The sequence below is a fragment of the Salmo trutta genome, chromosome 40, assembly GCF_901001165.1.
Source record: "Salmo trutta chromosome 40, fSalTru1.1, whole genome shotgun sequence".
In the NCBI taxonomy this organism is placed as follows: domain Eukaryota; kingdom Metazoa; phylum Chordata; class Actinopteri; order Salmoniformes; family Salmonidae; genus Salmo; species Salmo trutta.
The window spans coordinates 12,171,825-12,191,209 of record NC_042996.1 but is presented as its reverse complement, the minus strand read 5'-3'; the positions used below and the strand labels follow the sequence as shown (position 1 = coordinate 12,191,209).

The window sequence follows — 19,385 nt, the reverse complement described above, 5'->3', positions numbered from 1 at the left end:
TTAAAATGCCTATTTACTCTGTTCCATCTGACTGCGCAATCACTGTCTCATCAGTCCAGCCAGGTAATTTATAAACTTGATCTCCACTCTAAAAAGCATCTAGACATTATCTCACATTTCTTTTAGACTGACATTTAGTTTTCAACAGCAGAGATTTGTATAAACCTTGCTGTCTGTCTCCTCGACATTTGCAACATTGTTTCAATATTTAAAAAAATCTCCAACTGTCCAATAGTAATTAATATGTCGGGATGATAGACAGGCAGGCAGCGTTTCTCAGCCAGTCGAAATCATGAATCAGCTGGCATCATTTTTATGGATATATACAAATAAATGTCAATTGAAAAAATGTAAAACGAATAGGAGTGCAGCTAGTTTGCAGACTTTTCAGCTTCAGTTTTAAGTGATTGTGTTAGCTGTGTTGTTGGCTAGCTCCTCTGAACAACAGTGTCCTGACGAGTGAGAACATTTTCTATACCAGGGGAAATCGCTCATTGTTATGGATGTATCCAAATAAATGTAATTTAGAAAAAAGCTAAAGCAAATGCAAATACAGCTACTTTGTTGTTATTCTGGCTGCACTGTTTGACGTGACTGTAAGTTAGCCGTAGTTGGCTAGCTAGCAAGCAAGGGATAAGAACGTTGCCAGCCAGTATGGCAATGTAACGTTTAGAATGAACGACTGGGTCACATCCATAGATACAGAACAAAAAGCCCGAACAACTGGGTCGTGTCCCTGGCAACCGGCTTGGATAGCAACCCTAGATTTGTGTCAGAACTATATCTTGTGGAAGGATGAAATTGTATGAATAAATGTATCTAAATAACGTTAATGAAAATATGTCAATCATTATTTGAATATGTTGGTAACCCGTTGTATAAAAGTGATAATGCCATTGAAGCCAGTGTTTGGAGGATATGTTGGCACGGTTTGCCAACATATCCCGTGCCAATATATCCTCCAATCACCGGCGTCTCGGGCATTATCACTTAAATAAATACTGTTACATTAGTTTGTAAGATAGCCTTAATTTAAGGCAAGTTACTGTATGGCAAAAGTGATATTGAATTGTCAATGTAACCAAATATCAACATTTGAAGGAGATATATATTTTGTGGCGCTGACTTAGTCTGTCTTAAATTCCAGTTGGTCTACAAATAAATTAAAGGATTAAATCAAATGAAACTTTAAAATGTACTCTAAATACAGTTTTATTCTATTTAGTCCTATTCTTTAACTTATAATTTTGGTTGAGATGGAGACAGGAATCCAACATATCCATTATGAATTTGTAGACCAACTGGAATGTAATCCAGACTAAGTCAGTGGCACAAAATATACATCTGTTTCAAATGTTGATATTTGGTTGCATTGACAACCAAACACAATTCAATATCCAGTTTGTCTACAAATGAATAATGAATAAGTTGGAATCACATCTCCATCTCACCCCAAAATCTAAGTTAAAGAATAGGACTAAATCAAATCAAACTTTAAATGTGGTTTGATTTGATTTAGTCCTAATCTTTAACTTCGATTTTTTTGTTGAGATGGAGACATGAATCCAACATATTAATTATTAACTTGAAGAGTATATTTGAAATCAACCAAAGCTTGAAACCCTAGGCCTATATGTGATGTCTATTTTTAGTTGAACCCTGGGTTAAATAGAAACAATAGCTGTTGATTTTGCGAATGCTACATAGGCCTATTAGATGATATATGATCTTTAAAGAATGGTAACATTTGATTTGCTCTGTTAAACCTACCCTTTGGAATGACTTTGATAAGAACAGTAAATCTATTTGGTTATTAAGAGATCTCTTAATAATAATTCTCACAATAGCACATTGGTTGTAGTCAGTGACAAATATCAAAGCTGTGCAGGGCTTGGTTAAAATCCTGTATGGGAAACCAAAGGGTAGCTGTAGATCAGTATTGGTAGGAGATGCTGCCAAGTCTATTGTTTTTTTCTGATATTGGATATAATGTTGAAGATCTGACGTTGTTTCAAATATATAAATTCAACATATTTTAGATAAGCTTTGTCTATGTTGAAATTTCACCTTCAAAACTTTTTCCAAATCAAATGTACACTCAGTGTACAAAACATATTTCCATGACATAGACTGACAAGGTGAATCCAGGTGAAAGCTATGATCACTTATTTATGTCACTTGTTAAATCCACTTCAATCAGTGTAGATGAAGGGGAAGAGACAGGTTAAAGAAGGATTTTTAAGCCTTGAGACAATTGAGACATGGATTGTGTATGTGTGACATTCAGAGGGTGAATGGCTTAGACAAAAGATTTGTGACTTTGAACAGAGAAAGGTAGTACTGCAATGCTGCTGTGTTTTTCACACTCAACCGTTTCCCGTGTTTATCAAGAATGGTCCACTGCCTCCCGAGTGGCGCAGTGGTCTAAGGCACTGCATCGCAGTGCTTGAGGTGTCACTACAGACCCGGGTTCAATCCCAGGCCGTGTCACAACCGGCCGTGACCGAGAGTCCCATAGGGCAGCGCACAATTGGCCCAGCGTTGTCCGGGTTAGGGGAGGGTTTGGTCGGGCGCTCTAGCGACTCTTTGTGGCGGGTCGGGTGCCTGCAGGCTGACTTTGGTCGTCAGTTGAACTGTGTTTCCTCTGAACACATTGGTGTGGCTGACTTCCAGGTTAAGCAGGCAGGTGTTAAGGAATGCGGTTTGGTGGGTCATGTTGCGGAGGACTTATGACTCAACTTTCGCCTCTCCCGAGCCCGTTGGGAAGTTGCAGCGATGAGACAAAATTGTAACTCGATCACAATTGGATATCATGAGAAAAAAGAGGTGAAAAAAAGAATGGTCCACCACCCAAAGGACATCCAGCCAACTTGACACAACTGTGGGAAGCATTGGAGTCAACATGGGCCAGCATCCCTGTGGAACGCTTTCGACACCTTGTAGAGTCCATGTCCTCTTTTGCCCCACTGAGGGCAAAAGAGGGTGCAACTCAATATTTGGAAGGTGTTCCTAATATTTTGTACACTGACTGTGTTTTCCACATAGATTTCACGTTTCAATACATTGACAAATAACGTTGATTTAACCAGTTTGTGCATAGTGTGATGGAAGGTTGTATCAAGAAAATGTTTACTTTTGACTACAGAGGAGGATGTCGCTTCAACCATGACATGACCTCGGGGGGGAACAGCAGAATCCTGAAAGAACACGGACTGGAGGAACTGAGCAAATCTGAGCTGTGCACCCTGCTGCTTCAGAATGATGGCTTCCTCTTACCACCAGTACGTAACACTGCAGTAGGCCCCTTTGCTAAAGTATGCTCTGTCTGGTTAAGGCGTTGTGTTTAGTGATCATGATCTAAATTAAGTTCATGTTCCTCCAATCTTGTGCTGTGGTGTGTAGAAATATACATGGAATATCCCAGAATATTGTGTGTGTGTGTACTCATACATGCATGTGTATGGGTGGGTGTGCATGCATGTGTGTTTGTGTGTATTTTCTCATACAAACATTTTTCTTCTGCTAGGTGTGCCACAACTACAACAACGGCGTTGGAGAATATGGCAAATGCCAGGATGGCGAGACATGCAAGAGGCTCCACATCTGTGAGATGTATCTCAGGGGTAGCTGCAACTGTCCCAGGTGTCATGATTTCTACGAACCCCACCCATTAAAAATCCTGCAGGACAGAGGGGTTCCCAACGAGCTCATTGCCTCCCTGAAGTCTGTGTACATGAACATCGAGTGGTTGCAAAAGCAAGACCGTGCCATGCAAGGCAAGGGGCAACATCAAAGAGCTAAAGGTAATGCAACCTCTAACACAAGTAACATGTTTAACAAAGGCCTACACTGTTATTAGCATGTTAACTCATAAGTTATTAAATAATATTGTGTTATACCTTAATATAGTTTTACTAAAGTGTAAAGATGGTAAAGTGAGTTTGTTTAATTTATGAGAACATAGCATTTAGTGGAACCTAATGCTACTTCCTAATATCTTGTAGGAGTTATAAGAAATAGTGTGTGATTATAGATGCATTCTCATAACTGCAACCCACCTCTCACATGACCCGAGCCCACTTTGGGTCCCAACTCATGGTTTAAGAAACCCTGGTCTACAGTATAGGCTACAAAATAAAATATCCAGTGATACTGGCTTACCCAATGATAAAGATGCATTCATGATAAAGCATGACTATACGCAGGCTACTCACCGGTGATGGCCGATTCGCTTGAGCCAATCAAAATAACTGCTGTTTGCTTAATATTGGCAGGTGTTGAGAAAACATTTGGTAGCTTCTGCAGACAGATTAGTCTTCTCTGTTCAGCAAGAGGCATTTGCTTTTCAAACTAAGTTTTTCCCGCGATTGTATTTAGACATTAACGAAAGGCCTATAGCTTGCTCTTCACTGACAACCGCAACAATATAATTAGAATACATAGAATGGTTGTGTCTATTGAAGCCAGGACTGGCAGGCATCTTGAGTGTACTCATGAGTTTACCAGTCAAAGTGCCAGGGTTAGAGGTTCCAAGACCCTTCCATGGATTATATTTCTATGGCCACAACGCAACAAGCAGTTCGATATTTGGCACGCTTGCTGCCCAAATTGCAACTCTCTGTTGTATTATTTTGAATGCTTTTATAAATGTCTGTACAGACAGGCATAGGCTAATTATATATTTTGGGAAAATATATTTACATTTATCAGAGGGTGCTGCAGAAACTCCAGCACCCCTATTTCCCGCTCCTATGCTCGCCAGACTCAGGGCGCTCCAACTCCAAGAGGTTGACCATGATACTGCTACTCCTGCTGCTGCTGCCACCGCTGCCCTTAACACAAGCCAGAGGTCCAACAGACCTAGTCAAGGTAATGCCAATACTGCACGTAGCATGGTAGTCATGCAGTCATAGCATAGCCCACCATGATGTCAAGAAACAACACGTAGGTTAATTGTGGATTTCTTGTTTAAAATAACATTTAGCAGAAACTATTTTATGTGCTCAGTTACAATGTATTTGTATGGTTATTAACTTGTATTAAGATCCGATGAACATTAAGAACAAGTTCCCAGTCACAAGCTCTCAAAATGTATAGATGTTGATTCTATTGGCATGGTAAATTAAATGTCCAGTTCTCTTTTTCAGATAAAACTGAAATATGCATGTACTTCATCAAGGGCAGTTGCAAACACGGTGGTAAGACAGCATTTTGCAAAGCATAATTTTATGAATAATCAATGCTTAGAGCGTAATAAACATAAGACTTCAACACCTAACTTTACTCATACTTCAGATAAGTGCTTTAAAGCCCACTCTACCATGCCCTACCAATGGGAGGTGAGGGAGGGACTAAACTGGACAGCTCTACAAGACAACGAGGTGATTGAGAAGGACTATTGCGACCCAGCAAAGACATACAGGTGTGCTCTACGTTTAAGAAGAATTAACTTGAATGGACAGTAACACGTAGGGCACTTAGTCCATGGTGGGCAAATGTTGCTAGTTGCTAATACAATGAGTTATTAATGCCATATACGCTTCTAGTTAGTGTGATATACAGCTTCTCCTATTGTGATTGCTGATTGTTCGCTGTCTTTTATTCTCTCTTGTCTAGTCGGGGAGTCCAGCCTGTGTGTTTCGATACGATGACCTGCGGTCTGAACAAAGCCCGGCGTCTCTCCACCATCTCCTCTGTGCTACAGCCTACCTTCATCCTCACCACGGAGTGGGCCTGGTTCTGGGAGGACGAGTTTGGAAGCTGGATCCAGTACGCATCAGCAGTGAGTGACGACGAGCACTGTTGAATAGTGATGGTTGAATAGGACAGAGTTCAGTCCCTCTTTAAATGCAAATAATGCATAACCTCCATGTTTTCTGTCTTGCCCTACAGAGCGGTCGACACAGGGCAGCTACCATCACCAGTGAAGACCTGGAGAAGAGGTTCCAGGAAGACAACAAGGCTGTGATAGAGTTCACCGCGGGGTCACAGACCTATGAACTCAGTTTCCCTGGTGAGCACAGATGACATGATATCCAAGATAAACCAACTGCAGCCTTAAAAACATATACACCAAACATAGTATATTACGAACAGATATGCAGTGATTCTTACAGCTACTACTGTATGTGACAAATTGAGATATTTCTCAATGGAGTCACTATGGTAAAACAATGACATCTGCATGTGAAGTGAACTGTCTGTTGTTACAACAGCTCTGCTCCTTTTCAGACATGATTCAAACAAACAAGCAGTACAGCACCAAGAAGGTTGTGAGAAGACGGCCTGTGTTTGTCTCTTCAGCTGATGCACAAACTATCAAAACCAAGTAAGATAAAGCTGTCAATGTTTTTTTGTATGGATCAATTTGCTCTTGAAATGACTCTCCTGGGGATTGTTCACTCACTTCACCACTAGGCTCCTCATGTGTTCTCTTGCCTTGAAAGTTGTCTATAGAAGAGTTGACCGGGTGCACGTTTTGATTTTTGCCGTAGCACTATAGCCTCGTACGAACCATCCTGATGATGCAAGCTTACATTCTGTTTCGCAACACGGATACCGTCTGGCAACGACCAGATTCAAACCATTTGAGCACAGCCTGCCTGCACGTCCTGTACCTTTGCCCCACCTCTGGATTCCCAACCTCTGTCTGACCTGACCTTGAGCCTGCCTGCACGTCCTGTACCTTTGCCCCTGTTGCTGTAATAAACATTGTTACTTCGACACGGTCTGCATCTGGGTCTTACCTTGATGCTTGATAGAAGTGATACTTAGAATTCCATTTCCCCTAAATGGCACCAAAAGAAGTATTCCTTTTTATTTTATAAATATTATTTTATAACAACTCAGTGGTGTCAAGAGTGCTTACATCTGCATAATGAGGAAGTATAGAAAAATTGCAACTTCTGACTTTTTCTGGACTAGCGATCGATGATAGCAGAGCTCGCTGCCCCGACTTGTATCATGCAAAAGAGGAGATTCTCCTGATTAAAAATGGTGTCCAACGTGAAAGAAATCTAAATGTACACATTGTGAGATATTTGGCAAAATAGACAGACATGTCCTTGTAGAATTTCCCCATAGCGAAACAATGGAACAGCAGCCTCAACAGTAATGTGTAATTTCTGACATTTTAAAGACTAGCGTTTGATGACAGCAGAGCTCGCTGCCCAGCCTTACATCATTACAAAGAGGAGATTATAGTGATTTATTATGGTGTGAAAATATATACATTTTGTAGATATTTGGCGAAATAGACAGACATACCCCTATTTCCCCTATAGGAAACAATGTGAAGTATTAACTTACAGAAATTGATCACAGCATAATACTCTACCCAAACTTATGTACATCATTAGAAAGAATAGATTATCTTGATTAAAATTCTGAAGAACTTCAAAACATCAGAATACATAAATATATTGATATTTGGTGAAATAGACAGATTTCCCCAAAACAATGGCAGTCTAAAAATTCTAAGAGCAGTCTTTTATTTAACCAGGTTACTATTTATCTGCAACCATTTGCCTTTTTTATTTGTCTTTTTGTTTTGTTTTAAATGTTGTGGTTGAACTAGGCCTCTGTGCTAGACAACCAAATGTCTCTTTGCATTTACCTTTAGGAATATTTATTGTTCTTCTACATTTCAGCAAAAGGGCTCCGAGCAATCACTCAAATTTCCGAGCTTTACCAGGACACTGGGATAAGGCACAAACTCCTGAAACAGGATACAAGGTATTATATTATATACAGTACATGCAAGGATGCAAGGAACCTGCTATTTTAGACCAATGGAGATGACTGTTTGTTTTGTTCCTAGGCAAATAACTGCTCCAATCTGTCCCTTCATGGTAGGCTAATGGTGTATTATGACTGTTTCTCTGTCTCCCATCATGTCCCTATCAGAAAGTCGACCTTCCGTGCTCGTCAGTGGAGTTTAAGGAGATTGAAGGGCTTTTTCAGAACACCATGAGAGGCTTCAGCATCCACCAAATCGAGAGGATTCAGAACAAAGCCCTTTGGGAAGTCTTTCAGTGGTACGTTCCCTAAGACTACATACACCTTCAATTGACAATCACCTATTGATTGGTCTAGAATAGATGTTTTATTTTTTATTTATTTTTACCTTTATTTAACTAGGTAAGCCAGTTAAGAACAAATTCTTATTTACAATGACGGCCTACCCCAGCCAAACCCGGATGACGCTGGGCCAATTGTGCGCAGCCCTATGGGACTCCCAATCACAGCTGGATGTGATACAGCCTGATGCTCACTTCCTGACTGCACCCACAATAATTGCACATTATACAATATTTCTCTCTCTCGACTAACTTTCTGTCACAAATATAATCTCAAAAAATTATTTATTTTCAATACATTCTGCACACTGTCTACAGTGCTTCTAGAGGACATACACTGATTACAAGGCAAATAGATGTATTTGTATTATTCTGATTGCAAGGCAAAGAGATTTATGTGTATTATTCTGATTGCAAGGCAAAGGGATCTCATGAAGAAGAACAACAGAGGGAGGAATGTGACGGAGAAACAGCTTTTCCATGGCACAGACTCCAAATACCTGGATGCCATCTGCCTTAACAACTTTGACTGGAGGATCTGTGGACTAAACGGAACATCCTACGGGAAAGGTGAGCTGTCTCATGTGCTTGTGCTATTACATTTCATTTTAATTATTGACATAAATCGAGATGATATCGTTGATATAATATATTTTCCTGTGATTAATGATTACTGCTTACCCCTTCATCCCCCTAACATCCAATTTCAGGGAGTTACTTTGCCAGGGATGCCAAATACTCCAACAGCTACACTGGCAAATTAAATACGAGGTCCATGTTTGTCTGTCGTGTGTTGGCGGGAGATTACATCAAAGGGCACTCGAGCTACCTCCGGCCCCCCTCGAAGGACGGAGGGGACACCATCTTCTACGACAGCTGTGTGGATGACGTCAGCAACCCCTCCATCTTTGTGGTGTTTGAGAAGCACCAAGTGTACCCAGAGTACCTCATCCATTATGGTGAGGACGACACATGGTCACAAGTCTACCAGCAATACTCCCGTCCAGCTCCTGTACCTGCTCCAGCACCAGCATACAGACCAGTGGCTGCCACAGCGCCTAGACCAGCACCAGCATACAGACCAGCGGCTGCCACAGCGCCTAGACCAGCACCAGCATACAGACCAGCGGCTGCCACAGCGCCTAGACCTGCACCAACATACTCACCATTACCAACCCCTCCACCTAAACCTGACAACTCCTGTGTCATTAGTTGAGGCTGACTGCGAGGGGTGACTTGTGAACCTTTTGATATTAAACTGAGGCAAAAACATATGCTTTTGTGAATTACAGAAATGGATTTAGCACTCTTAAATGTGTTTGACAAATTACAGATAATCTTGGGATGCACCTTACTATGATTACTAGATGTGCTATTATCTGTTTTCTACAATGCAAATATTTTTGTAGTGCTACTGACTTTATATAATGGCAAATTGTGCCCCTCATAACATGAAGAGTTGTGTACATTATACGCTTTATACCTTTACAGTACTTTTACAGTATCTGCTGATGTGCATCAGTTCAATGGTTGTACAATTATGGGTTTCATTCATTTTATTAATATAATCCATCTGTTTTCTTTGCATTGATGGGTTCTGACTTCTAAATTTGAAAATATGAAATATCCTTATTCATGTCACTGAGGGAGGGAGGGAAATGCAGAATGTTTACATTCTGTCAGACATGGTTAGACATCAGGTATCCTATGGAAAGGAGAAAGGCCACAGTCTGGTACAAGTCAACAAGACAGCCGTGAGTTGGGGAGGAGTGAGGAATTTGGGCTGAGGTCAGGTCAGATGAAGTGAGGAGAGAACAGGAATGACTAATGTCCTGTCTAGCAACAGAGATCTATTGGCTGTCCAGATGTGTAAGGACGAGACTCAGCATAGGAGGAAGGTTTAAATACCAGTGCTTGTGTAAATATGTCTTTGTCTTTCAGTTGTTTGACCCATTGGGTGAATAAACTTGATTTGAGCTTTACTAGTCTGAGTTTTTACTCCATTTATTTAGAATCTAACAGTTGGCGCTGCGAGCAGGGTTCACCACGATTTACAGTCGAACTAGAGATTCTGAATCAGTGAAACAGGAGCTGGCACCAGAAACAAGGTAGGCACAATTCCTACACCTGTTGCCACCAATTCTGACATCTTGGGGAGATGAGAATCGTAGGCTGAACAATTATAGGATACGGACCCAGAAAACCTGAGTTTATTCAGTCGGCCCATTGTGTAACAACCGGTCGTAAATATATGGTGTAGGGTAGGTTCCATAAGGATAGGTCCCGAGTGAAGCTAGTTCTCTGTGAGATCCATGAGTGACATGTAGGATAGGTCCCTAGAGGGGGTATTCCCCTGTGAGATCTGTAAGAGGGACGAAAGTCCCAGCCGCAGTGTTGTTAACAAACTATAATTCTGGCAAGTTGGGATTTTCTTTATTTTTACTATTTTCTACATTGTGGAATAATAGTGAAGACATCAAAACTATGAAATAACACATGGAATCATGTAGTAACCCAAAAAGTGTTAAACAAATCAAAATATATTTTATATTTGAGAATCTTCAAAGTAGCCACCATTTGCCTTGATGATAGCTTTGCACACTTTACATAATGGCAAATTGTGCCCCTCGCAACATGAAGCAGTTGTGTACTTTATAAGCTTTATACATTTATAGTACAGTACAGTACTTTTACAGTATCTGCAGGTGTGCATTAGTTCAATGTTTGTACGATTAGGGGTTTCGTTCATTTTATGAATATAATCCAGCTGTTTTCTTTGCATTAATCCCAATTTTGTAAATATTTTGAGAAGTATAATTTTGCTGATTGAAGTAGCACTTTATTCATTCTTATGAACACACCAGAATGTAAGTGTAAAGTTATGCACCAATAATGAAATTAAACCTAGTGATTGTAATTGTAATGATGGGTCGGCTGACAACGTCACATAAAAAAATGTGCGCACATTGATGTGGCCGGAAGCCGTACTTTGTTATGATTCTGAGCGGTCAGATAGCTGGTAACAATGACAAGAAGCTGCCGTATGGTAGGGTGACCATATTTTAGTTTTCAAAAAAGAGGATATGTCCGGGAAAAAGAGGACGTATGGTCACCCTAGTGTTGTGGAATGCAAAAACTCCCTCCGCAGCAGTAACGGCATCTTCTGTTTTACCTGCTCTCACAAAATAGTCAGTTAAATTTACCTGACGAACTCTCCTTTAGCTGCAATTTTGTGTTTTGCGGAGCTTATGTGGGCTTCTAGGTCGCTAGCACTTTTATTTGACACTGACACGTACGTGCCAGCTTTGCAGGTCATGCATTCTGCTTCACACGGATCCCGACCAAGACGAAAACACGGGAATTTTCTCTGTAAATCGTCTGTGAATTTACATTTACGTTTGGGCAATTTTACTCTGTTCTGGAGCCATGTGCCACTGTTGACGAGCAAGCTGTTGCTCTGTCTCTTGCCATGGTGAGGGTAATGATTGAGATGCAGTTTGACCAATGTTTGCGTAGGCCTACATGACCCACCAATGGTGGCGTGTGAGAAGGCGGGACCTAAAGAGAAAGGTCAAAGCAATGCAAAAAACCCAAAACGCACACAATGAATGGCGACTGTAGAAAGCAAAAGCCGTATCCCGGACATTTTGGGCGATTTAGAAATCCCGGCCGGACGCATTTTTTTAGGTCCAAAAAGAGGACATGTCCGGGAAAAAAAGGACGTATGGTCACCCTACCGTATGGGGAATTGTAGGTGGCTCGTTTCAGCTAGTTTTATCTTGTGCTTGATACCATGTCTTGTTTTGAGGTGTTTTGACTGATTTCATGTCAATGCTAATATGGCAAAAATAAATCACTAGCTAGCTTATCAACAACTGTCATGATGTATTTGAGAGACAAGTGCTCATTGTGCAAATGTATTTAAGTTTTCAATAAACATTTGGAGACATAATAGAGTTAACATGTTGACAACAATCTAAGATAACCCCATCTGTTTTGCCCCATAGTTGCGCACAAGTCAGTTTTGTTGCTAAACAACCAAGCCGTCTATGACTACTGCTCCTTCTGAGGAGTACCAATATGGCGGACGGAGGCTTCAAAACCTCTCATTGGGCAATAGGAATAAAACGCAATCTAGGGTTTATATACATTTTTAGTAAAAAAAAAACAACAACCAAGTGACCGGGTCCGTTCCAATCCGGGTCTAATTGTTCTCGTTCGGGTCTGGGACCAACGTTTTGGACCTGTGAAGTAGGGCGTCAATTGGGCATGGCAGTCAACATACCCAACCTAGCTCAACACCAACAATTAAAAATTGGCAACTAAAATCATTCCAATCCCAATTAAAAGCAAAATGCAGTTTAGCGGTTTTAGAGGGCTGGCTTTAGGAACATGTGGACTATAGACAGAGAGAACATCGACGCAGTTCTCCAGAGAACAGTGCAGATCTGGAAGAAGGCTAGGCAACTGTCTGACTTGACGTGTAACTAAACTAGAGTGTTTGATCCTTTTGCTGAGCTAGTGCGTAGTAGCTAATTGCAGTATGACATGTTTGTAGAATGTTAAGTCCCCTATCGACTGAGGTGAATGAAGTTACTGCAGCCAAGGCGATAATGGCTGGAGTACATTGAGGTTGTTTTTGCTGTTCTAAATGCATTTGAGAGTTTTTGAATTGTGTAGAAATGCAGTAAATGAGCTGCCATACCCTAGGTTTAGATGAAATGACGCCCCTGCCATGAAGACCTCAACCCCTGGGAGCTTCATCCTCATTCTCCATTGAAGAAATTACAGCTTGATCAGGTTTGTCACTAGGGGGTACCATCCAACCAACTATGTGGTTTCATACTGTACTGCTTTGAAGGAGGGGCCCATCAATAGTTCAATATCTTGTCCCATAATAAGTCTTATCTTGCTACGAAAGGTTGCCTCCATGCTGATTTAAAATAGTTGCCTACACAGCTGTCTATAACTATGTGGACAAGCTTTTACATGACAAAAGTCACATTTTTGTTAACTGTCGCTGTCAACTACTTTATAGTCCTGACATGGAATTTTACAGGCAAATAACAGTCAATGCTGTTTTAAAATGCTGTATGTGGCGACCTCAACAAAGCCCAACAATAATATAAGATAGAAATGAATGGCACTTAGCCCAAAGGCCGGCAGATGGCGATATAATGGACTCAGTTTCGTTAGTTTCGTTTTTACCTCAATTTTGCCAGAAATGGAAAATGAAAGTGATGCTGCTGTAGACGCGTCAAGTCGCGTCTTTTCCACATAATTTTTTTCCCAAGGCTGTGGATAGTCAATGACATCGATAAAGTAAGTGAAATCTTTGCTTAAAATAAATACATATTATGCTATATGCAGTGTTTTGGATTCACAAAAATTGCACCCCTAATGTTAGCCGAGTTTCTCAAAGTTGAGTAAACGCAGCTATGTAAAAATGTATGATGACGATCCAGTTATTAATTTGTATTTCACTCACTAGGAGGTGGACCCCTTGGACTTCTTAACTCAACAACGGTAGTCCAGCAATAGATAAGCTAAAACGATAGCCATGATGTCACGAAGAAGTTTCTCAATGTTCACCGGTAGTTGGAGTCTACCTATCCGTAGTAGGTTACAAGGTACGGGCTTGGACTGAATGCATATGGTGGAAAGTAGATACTGAAACAAGACAATGGGCTGGCTATTTTTCCCTGATCGCGGGACCTGTTTTACACTTTTCCCTATAACTGAACCCTACTGAGCCGCTATAGGGCCTTGAGTTTTCCCTCTTCCCGATCACATGACCAGAAAGAAATTCTGACCATAATCAGCAGTAGCATCACTGCAATTTACACCACACACTTTGCATTGATCAATAAACAAGCACAGGAGGCTGCTGAGTGAATGGAATGGCATCAAACACATGGAAACCATATATTTGCCATATATTTTATGTATTTGATACCATTCCACTGATTCTGCTCCAGCAGTTACCATGAGCCAGTCCACCCCAAATTAAGGTGCCAACAACCTCCTGTGAGACATAATACATTATTATTACTTAACTGTCTGGATAGAATTGAGGCATGCAGCTATGTTCTGATCATATTGATGCCCATAGGCCTAAGAGGTCTGCAGAACTATGGCCTGTCGTGCTGTGTGAACGCTCTGCTGCAGTCCTTCTCTGCCACCTGGGAACTGGTAGATCTGCTAGAAGGGTAAGCCAGGTGGCAGGTTACAATACTTCACTATTAAGAATCAACATGTAACAAAGACATTAGTTAGCTTACTGGTCGTTATCAGGCTGCTTGTGGGAAAGCATTGAGTGCTGGGAATGTTATGTTCTTAGGTGGAACCCAGTTGACAAGGAGAGTGTCCCTCTGTATCTGAGGAAGGTGCTACTAGCCATGCAGAGTGACCAATCCCAGCCTGCTCCTCATAAAGACTTCCTGCACTGCCTGGACAGAAATTACATCCGCAGTATGAGTAGTCTACGTGTCATTACATGGAGAAAAAAGCAACGACAATTATGAATTACAAAGAATCTCATTTTTCTGTCTGCAACTTTAACATTGACAAGAATGTGTTTCTCAGGCCATGTTCAGCAGGATGCAGATGAGGTATTCCTCTCCATTCTAAACCTTATCCAACAACAGATGAGCGACAAGGCCTTGGTATGTACTACTTAAATTAACATAGTATTAGATCAACTAAAAAATAACAACAGGGACACCCAACAAAAAGCATGTTGGAGATGATATGATAGGACACTTCTCTGTCTGTGTTCTCCATCCCCAGGCTCAAGAGATTCAGTCTCTGTACAAGGTTACCGTGGAGACATACCTTCAGTGTCTAGAATGTACATACATCGAAACTAGGACCAGCTTTCTGCTCAGCCTCCCCATGCACATAAGGGAGAGCCACAACTCCCTGGTGAGGGTTCCCTCAAACTTGGCTCGAGTTTTCTCTTATATTGGGATTCTATTCAAGTACTTAGCACTGAATGTTACGTTGCTCTATTTGATAGCTGTCAAAGGGAGGATGAGGTTTGTTTAAAATGAAAATTGAGTCTCTGTGTCTTTCCTATTCTGTGGTCTTCCAGGAGGACTGCGTACGGTTCTTCTTCGAGCTTCAGGAGCTACGGGATGGAGATAAGTGCTACTGTGAAAGGTGTGGAGAGAAGAAGCCATCCAAACAGGTCAGCTCTTTATAACTAAAGGGATGTTCCATTGTAGAGACTGTTGTGATTTGCCTGTTCACTGAATTACTCCATTTTGTTCTTTCTAATGTAGGGCTTCAAACTCATCTCCCTGCCCCCGGTCTTGTGTCTTCACCTGAAGAGATTCCGTAATTCCCATGGTTACACCAGGAAACTACACTGCAAAGTCGCCTTCCCAGAAACCCTGAACATTTCTGAGATCTTGACGGCAGAGGCACTGTCAGAAAGTTATGTACAGGTAGATAGGCATATGTTTACCATTTATGTTTGAGGTATGCTAATATACAACATTATGCACATAAAACAATTACACATGGGCCTACATAAACACAATTACATTTTATCACAACATCATTGGAGGGAAATAGTGCAGCTGTACTGACGGACATCAAATTGTATTTGTTCATTCTTTCAGAGTGACAGCCAGTACAGTTTGTGTGCTGTCATAGTGCACTCCGGCGAGGCCATGTTTGGACACTACACAGCATACGTTCGTCACAAGGACCAGAGCTGGTACTACGCTAATGATAGTTGTGTACGGCAGGTAAGAGAAAATTAGTGGAAGAATGTTTACACCACTCAGCAAGTTTGTGTTATGCATATACCTTTCTTTTGTATCATTAAATGTAACATAACATTTGCACAAACACAGGTTAGCTGGAAGGAAGTACAGAACACCTATGGAGGGAGTCTAAGGTAAGGTTTTAACACAAAATGACTTCTCTTTAGAATGGCGACAACTCTCAGTATTATCCTCGATCAATTCTGGGGGGGAAATGGCATCAGTTGACAGGTGTCTTATCCTTTGTTAACAGAGAAGGCACAGCGTATATGCTGCTCTACAGACGAACCCCAGAGGGAAAGCAACAGGAGTGGTCCTCAGGCTGACGCAGCTAAAGGGATAAAGAGTGGAGACTGGAGACCGTAGGAATCAAGGACCAAACACAAAGTGCACAACTACCTATTGGAGGGGTTGTTGTCTTCATGTAGCATTGGGGATGTCATTTATTTTGATGATTTTCACTTTAAAATTATGGGTAATGGGTCATTGTTTATGTGCAATTACATGGATTTGTTTAAGTATATTTGGTGTGGTGTGTATATGTTTGGAGGTTTTGTTTATGTTGGATACGTTGGACATTCATAGGTTATTACTGAGCTTAGCCAATAGATGGAGGCAAAGACCCGTCACCCTGTCATTAGTACAGTCATCTAGTAAGCTTCAGAGACCACACGTTCTGAAACCGTTCTGAAACCGTTCTGAAATCGTTCTGAAACCACTATAAGACGGGTGGTTTGAAGAGAGTGCTGAGTTGAGGTATTCTGGGGGAAAACCTGAAAAAGGCCATTGACTCATTGGTGATAATATTTGCCTGACATGGAAAACATGTGACTCACCTTGTTTCAGAACAGTTGGTTTAATCAGTCGTTACCGGTACTCTGTTCTGTTTCGATATCACTACCGATATAATGCTGTCAACAGAGAAATAAACGGTCATTTTTCCAGCTAGCAACTTAAAATGTATTGTGTCTTTTTCCAGTTACTGATATGAGCCCTGCAAGACCTAAAACACCCACCGTGTGTGTCACAGGCTCTCTCAATAATCATACTTAAATGTGGTTTGGAATGACATGCATTGAAATTTTATGTTCTTCTATAGTCTTCTCTATTCTGTTATTTTCTTATCTTCTATTTTCTTCTTCTATTTATTCTCATTTGCCTGTCATCTTTCTCTCAGAAAAGGAGAGTGAGGCACAGATAGAATATCTCCAATCCGCCTATTCCTTCTCAACATACTTTACAGTACATGTACAACTTGGTATAGGCCGTCTGTCTGGGGAATCTCACACATAGTTAATAAAAACTGTTCCCACTACCGTAGCCAAGACACTGAGGATCAGTTGAAATGGTGCCCGTGTGCTCGCAGCCTGCCTCGCACTGACAGAATGGAAGACGTCTGCACAGTGCCACATCTCCCACCCACAGTCAGCGGACAGTAGCAGAGTAATGCATTCAGTATGATGTACAGCGCTTTTGCTGGCGTGTCACTGTTCCTTTTAGATGTTGCATTTCTAGAGTTGACGCTTGAGTCTACTCTCAACAGTACAGAAATGGGACAGTTTTGTAACTAAGTCTTAAACCTCACTCTTGATTGGCAGATATCTATTTTTGGGCTGCCCCCTATAAATGCTACTCTGTTTTTGAATAAAATCCAATAAAAAGTCATTTGTCACACGCTTCGTAAACAACAGGTGAAATTCTTACTTACTTTCCAACAATGCCAGTAGAAAATTAATAACATGAGGAATAAACAGAAAAATAATAGATATTTGACATTGATAGTTGAAATAACAGTTTTGAATTTCAGTACTTACATCAGTAAGACAATGACATAGAACAATGCATCCAAAATAATACTGAACTTGGAGTTAGATGATAGACCTCTTTCTCTCTATGTATCTCTCTTTCTCTTCTGTTATAGTTGTACATTAATTATTGACGCCCAGTTACAATGAGGTCAACACTAACCAGGTGTTATTGCGTGAATGTCAGGATGGCTGGCGTGTGACACAGTTGTCACTCGGGGAGAACACCTGCGTGACACACCCCTCCATACCCTGTCATGTGGCTCCAGTGTACGCTTAACTTACCTTAACATAGGCGACACATTAGCTCCTATTCATACGTATGGCACGTGCTACATGTCTGCTCCACCATTGTTGAGCCTCCCAGTCTGTCGTCTGTACCTTTGTACTGTCATTACCCACCTGGACAGTGGACACCTTATGGGAGGCACCTTATGAACCGTTCCTGTATTTGGAAGGTTTTCAGTCGGTCTGGATTGGTTACTGTATTGTGTTTACAGGATCTACTCTTCTAGTTCTTGGCAAGGTGACTTATCTCTGCCTAAACAGTGACTGTTCTTGACACGCCAAGAGCGAGGGAAGAGACTAAACCTGCATGTGGCCCAGCTGAACTCATTTCCTGACCACAGTGTCATCTAGGTCAGAGGTTCCCAAACTTTTTCACTCAGATCCCCCTTTCGATTTCTATGGGCAAAAGCACTGTTCATGACACAAAATGTTCACAGCCTTCTTGTTGTCAGAGAAAACATTTTGCTTATTTCCTGCAATTCTACACATTTTGTCATGGGGTGCAGAGAACATTTAGCAGTTTTAAAAGCAAATTTTCTTGCAATTCTATATATTTTTGCCATGTCTAATGTGTATTGGTGTGATATTTGAGTGACTCGAACATTACTGGAAAATCTATGGCCTAAAAAACCTAGCTAAAAAAACTTTAGCTGACATGGGCTACTTGATCTGGACATTTCTGACAAGTTATAAATAGCTCTCTAAGGTCTGCAATGACTGACATGACAAAGAGGAACTGATGATGTACTACCCAATTTCGAAATTGTACCTTGTGCATTCGTTCTACTATTACAACTTTCAAGAGTAAGTTGAAAGCCGGACTGAGTTCCCCAAAAAACTGATCTAGGTGATGATATTCTACAGGCTTTGCTGTGTGGAAACGCTCAAGTGCTAGTGTTGTCTTTGGACAAGGTTTCCTAATGCTTTGGGTTCTTTGTTTATGTGTGTGTACCAGTTACTAGGAGAGTGTGGATGGTTTATGGTGGATTTCAGGAGCTCAGGTCAGTGGTTTGCTTGAGAACGTGAGTGAATCTTTGTGACATATCCCTACCCAACCCAGTTTTCCGTCTGTCTTGCCAAAGATGGCAGTTTCAGAATTCAACATGGCTTCCTTCGGTCATTTCTCACTGCTTTCATCCACTTAGTAGCTGTGAAAGAGGGGTGTTACATCACTGGTGTCATCCGTCCAGTCTTCCTTCCTTCCTCTTGAGCAATGTTTACTGCACAGTATATGCTGTTATGCAGAGGATTCCATTCACAAAAATGCCCGTTGATTTTGAGGGCTTAGTAGTCTCATGCAACATTTTCGAATTATTCAGAGGACAATGACTTTCGTAGGATTGAGAGACAAACCATCCCTTTGTGTTGCCTTTGCAGTCAACATCTCGTATATCTAGAATCAGGACATTGCCAATGGTGCCAATAGTTTGATTTACTGCTGA

The 19,385-nt window shown here is 41.1% G+C and overlaps 2 protein-coding genes across 4 annotated transcripts in view; both read left to right on the top strand.

The window, feature by feature from the left end:
• Window positions 1–10,060, top strand: part of LOC115180629 (protein mono-ADP-ribosyltransferase PARP12) — a 34,949-nt gene extending 24,889 nt beyond the window's left edge. The window contains exons 2-13 of one of the 2 annotated variants that reach the window (XM_029742868.1): window positions 3,146–3,281; window positions 3,527–3,803; window positions 4,723–4,869; window positions 5,148–5,198; window positions 5,296–5,422; window positions 5,617–5,782; window positions 5,893–6,013; window positions 6,232–6,328; window positions 7,650–7,734; window positions 7,906–8,036; window positions 8,497–8,648; window positions 8,789–10,060. In XM_029742868.1, coding sequence (XP_029598728.1) covers window positions 3,146–3,281; window positions 3,527–3,803; window positions 4,723–4,869; window positions 5,148–5,198; window positions 5,296–5,422; window positions 5,617–5,782; window positions 5,893–6,013; window positions 6,232–6,328; window positions 7,650–7,734; window positions 7,906–8,036; window positions 8,497–8,648; window positions 8,789–9,294 — 1,996 coding nt within the window. In that variant the 3' untranslated portion in view covers window positions 9,295–10,060. Of the gene's footprint in view, window positions 1–3,145; window positions 3,282–3,526; window positions 3,804–4,710; window positions 4,870–5,147; window positions 5,199–5,295; window positions 5,423–5,616; window positions 5,783–5,892; window positions 6,014–6,231; window positions 6,329–7,649; window positions 7,735–7,905; window positions 8,037–8,496; window positions 8,649–8,788 lie in introns of both variants that reach the window. The other variant, XM_029742866.1, reaches the window with a different exon arrangement.
• Window positions 10,061–12,277: 2,217 nt separating this feature from the next.
• LOC115180084 (ubl carboxyl-terminal hydrolase 18) lies at window positions 12,278–16,809 on the top strand. 2 transcript variants are annotated; one of them, XM_029741992.1, is made up of 11 exons: window positions 12,278–12,878; window positions 13,570–13,708; window positions 14,191–14,287; window positions 14,419–14,549; window positions 14,664–14,743; window positions 14,868–15,002; window positions 15,172–15,267; window positions 15,362–15,526; window positions 15,704–15,832; window positions 15,941–15,984; window positions 16,104–16,809. In XM_029741992.1, exons 2-11 carry the CDS (start codon window positions 13,639–13,641, stop codon window positions 16,174–16,176), a joined length of 1,020 nt encoding a protein of 339 aa, XP_029597852.1. In that variant the 5' UTR covers window positions 12,278–12,878; window positions 13,570–13,638; the 3' UTR covers window positions 16,177–16,809. The 2 variants fall into 2 exon arrangements, with proteins under 2 accessions (XP_029597852.1, XP_029597851.1); XM_029741991.1 differs by lacking the exon at window positions 12,278–12,878 and adding an exon at window positions 13,286–13,400.
• The last annotated feature ends 2,576 nt before the right edge of the window (window positions 16,810–19,385 follow it).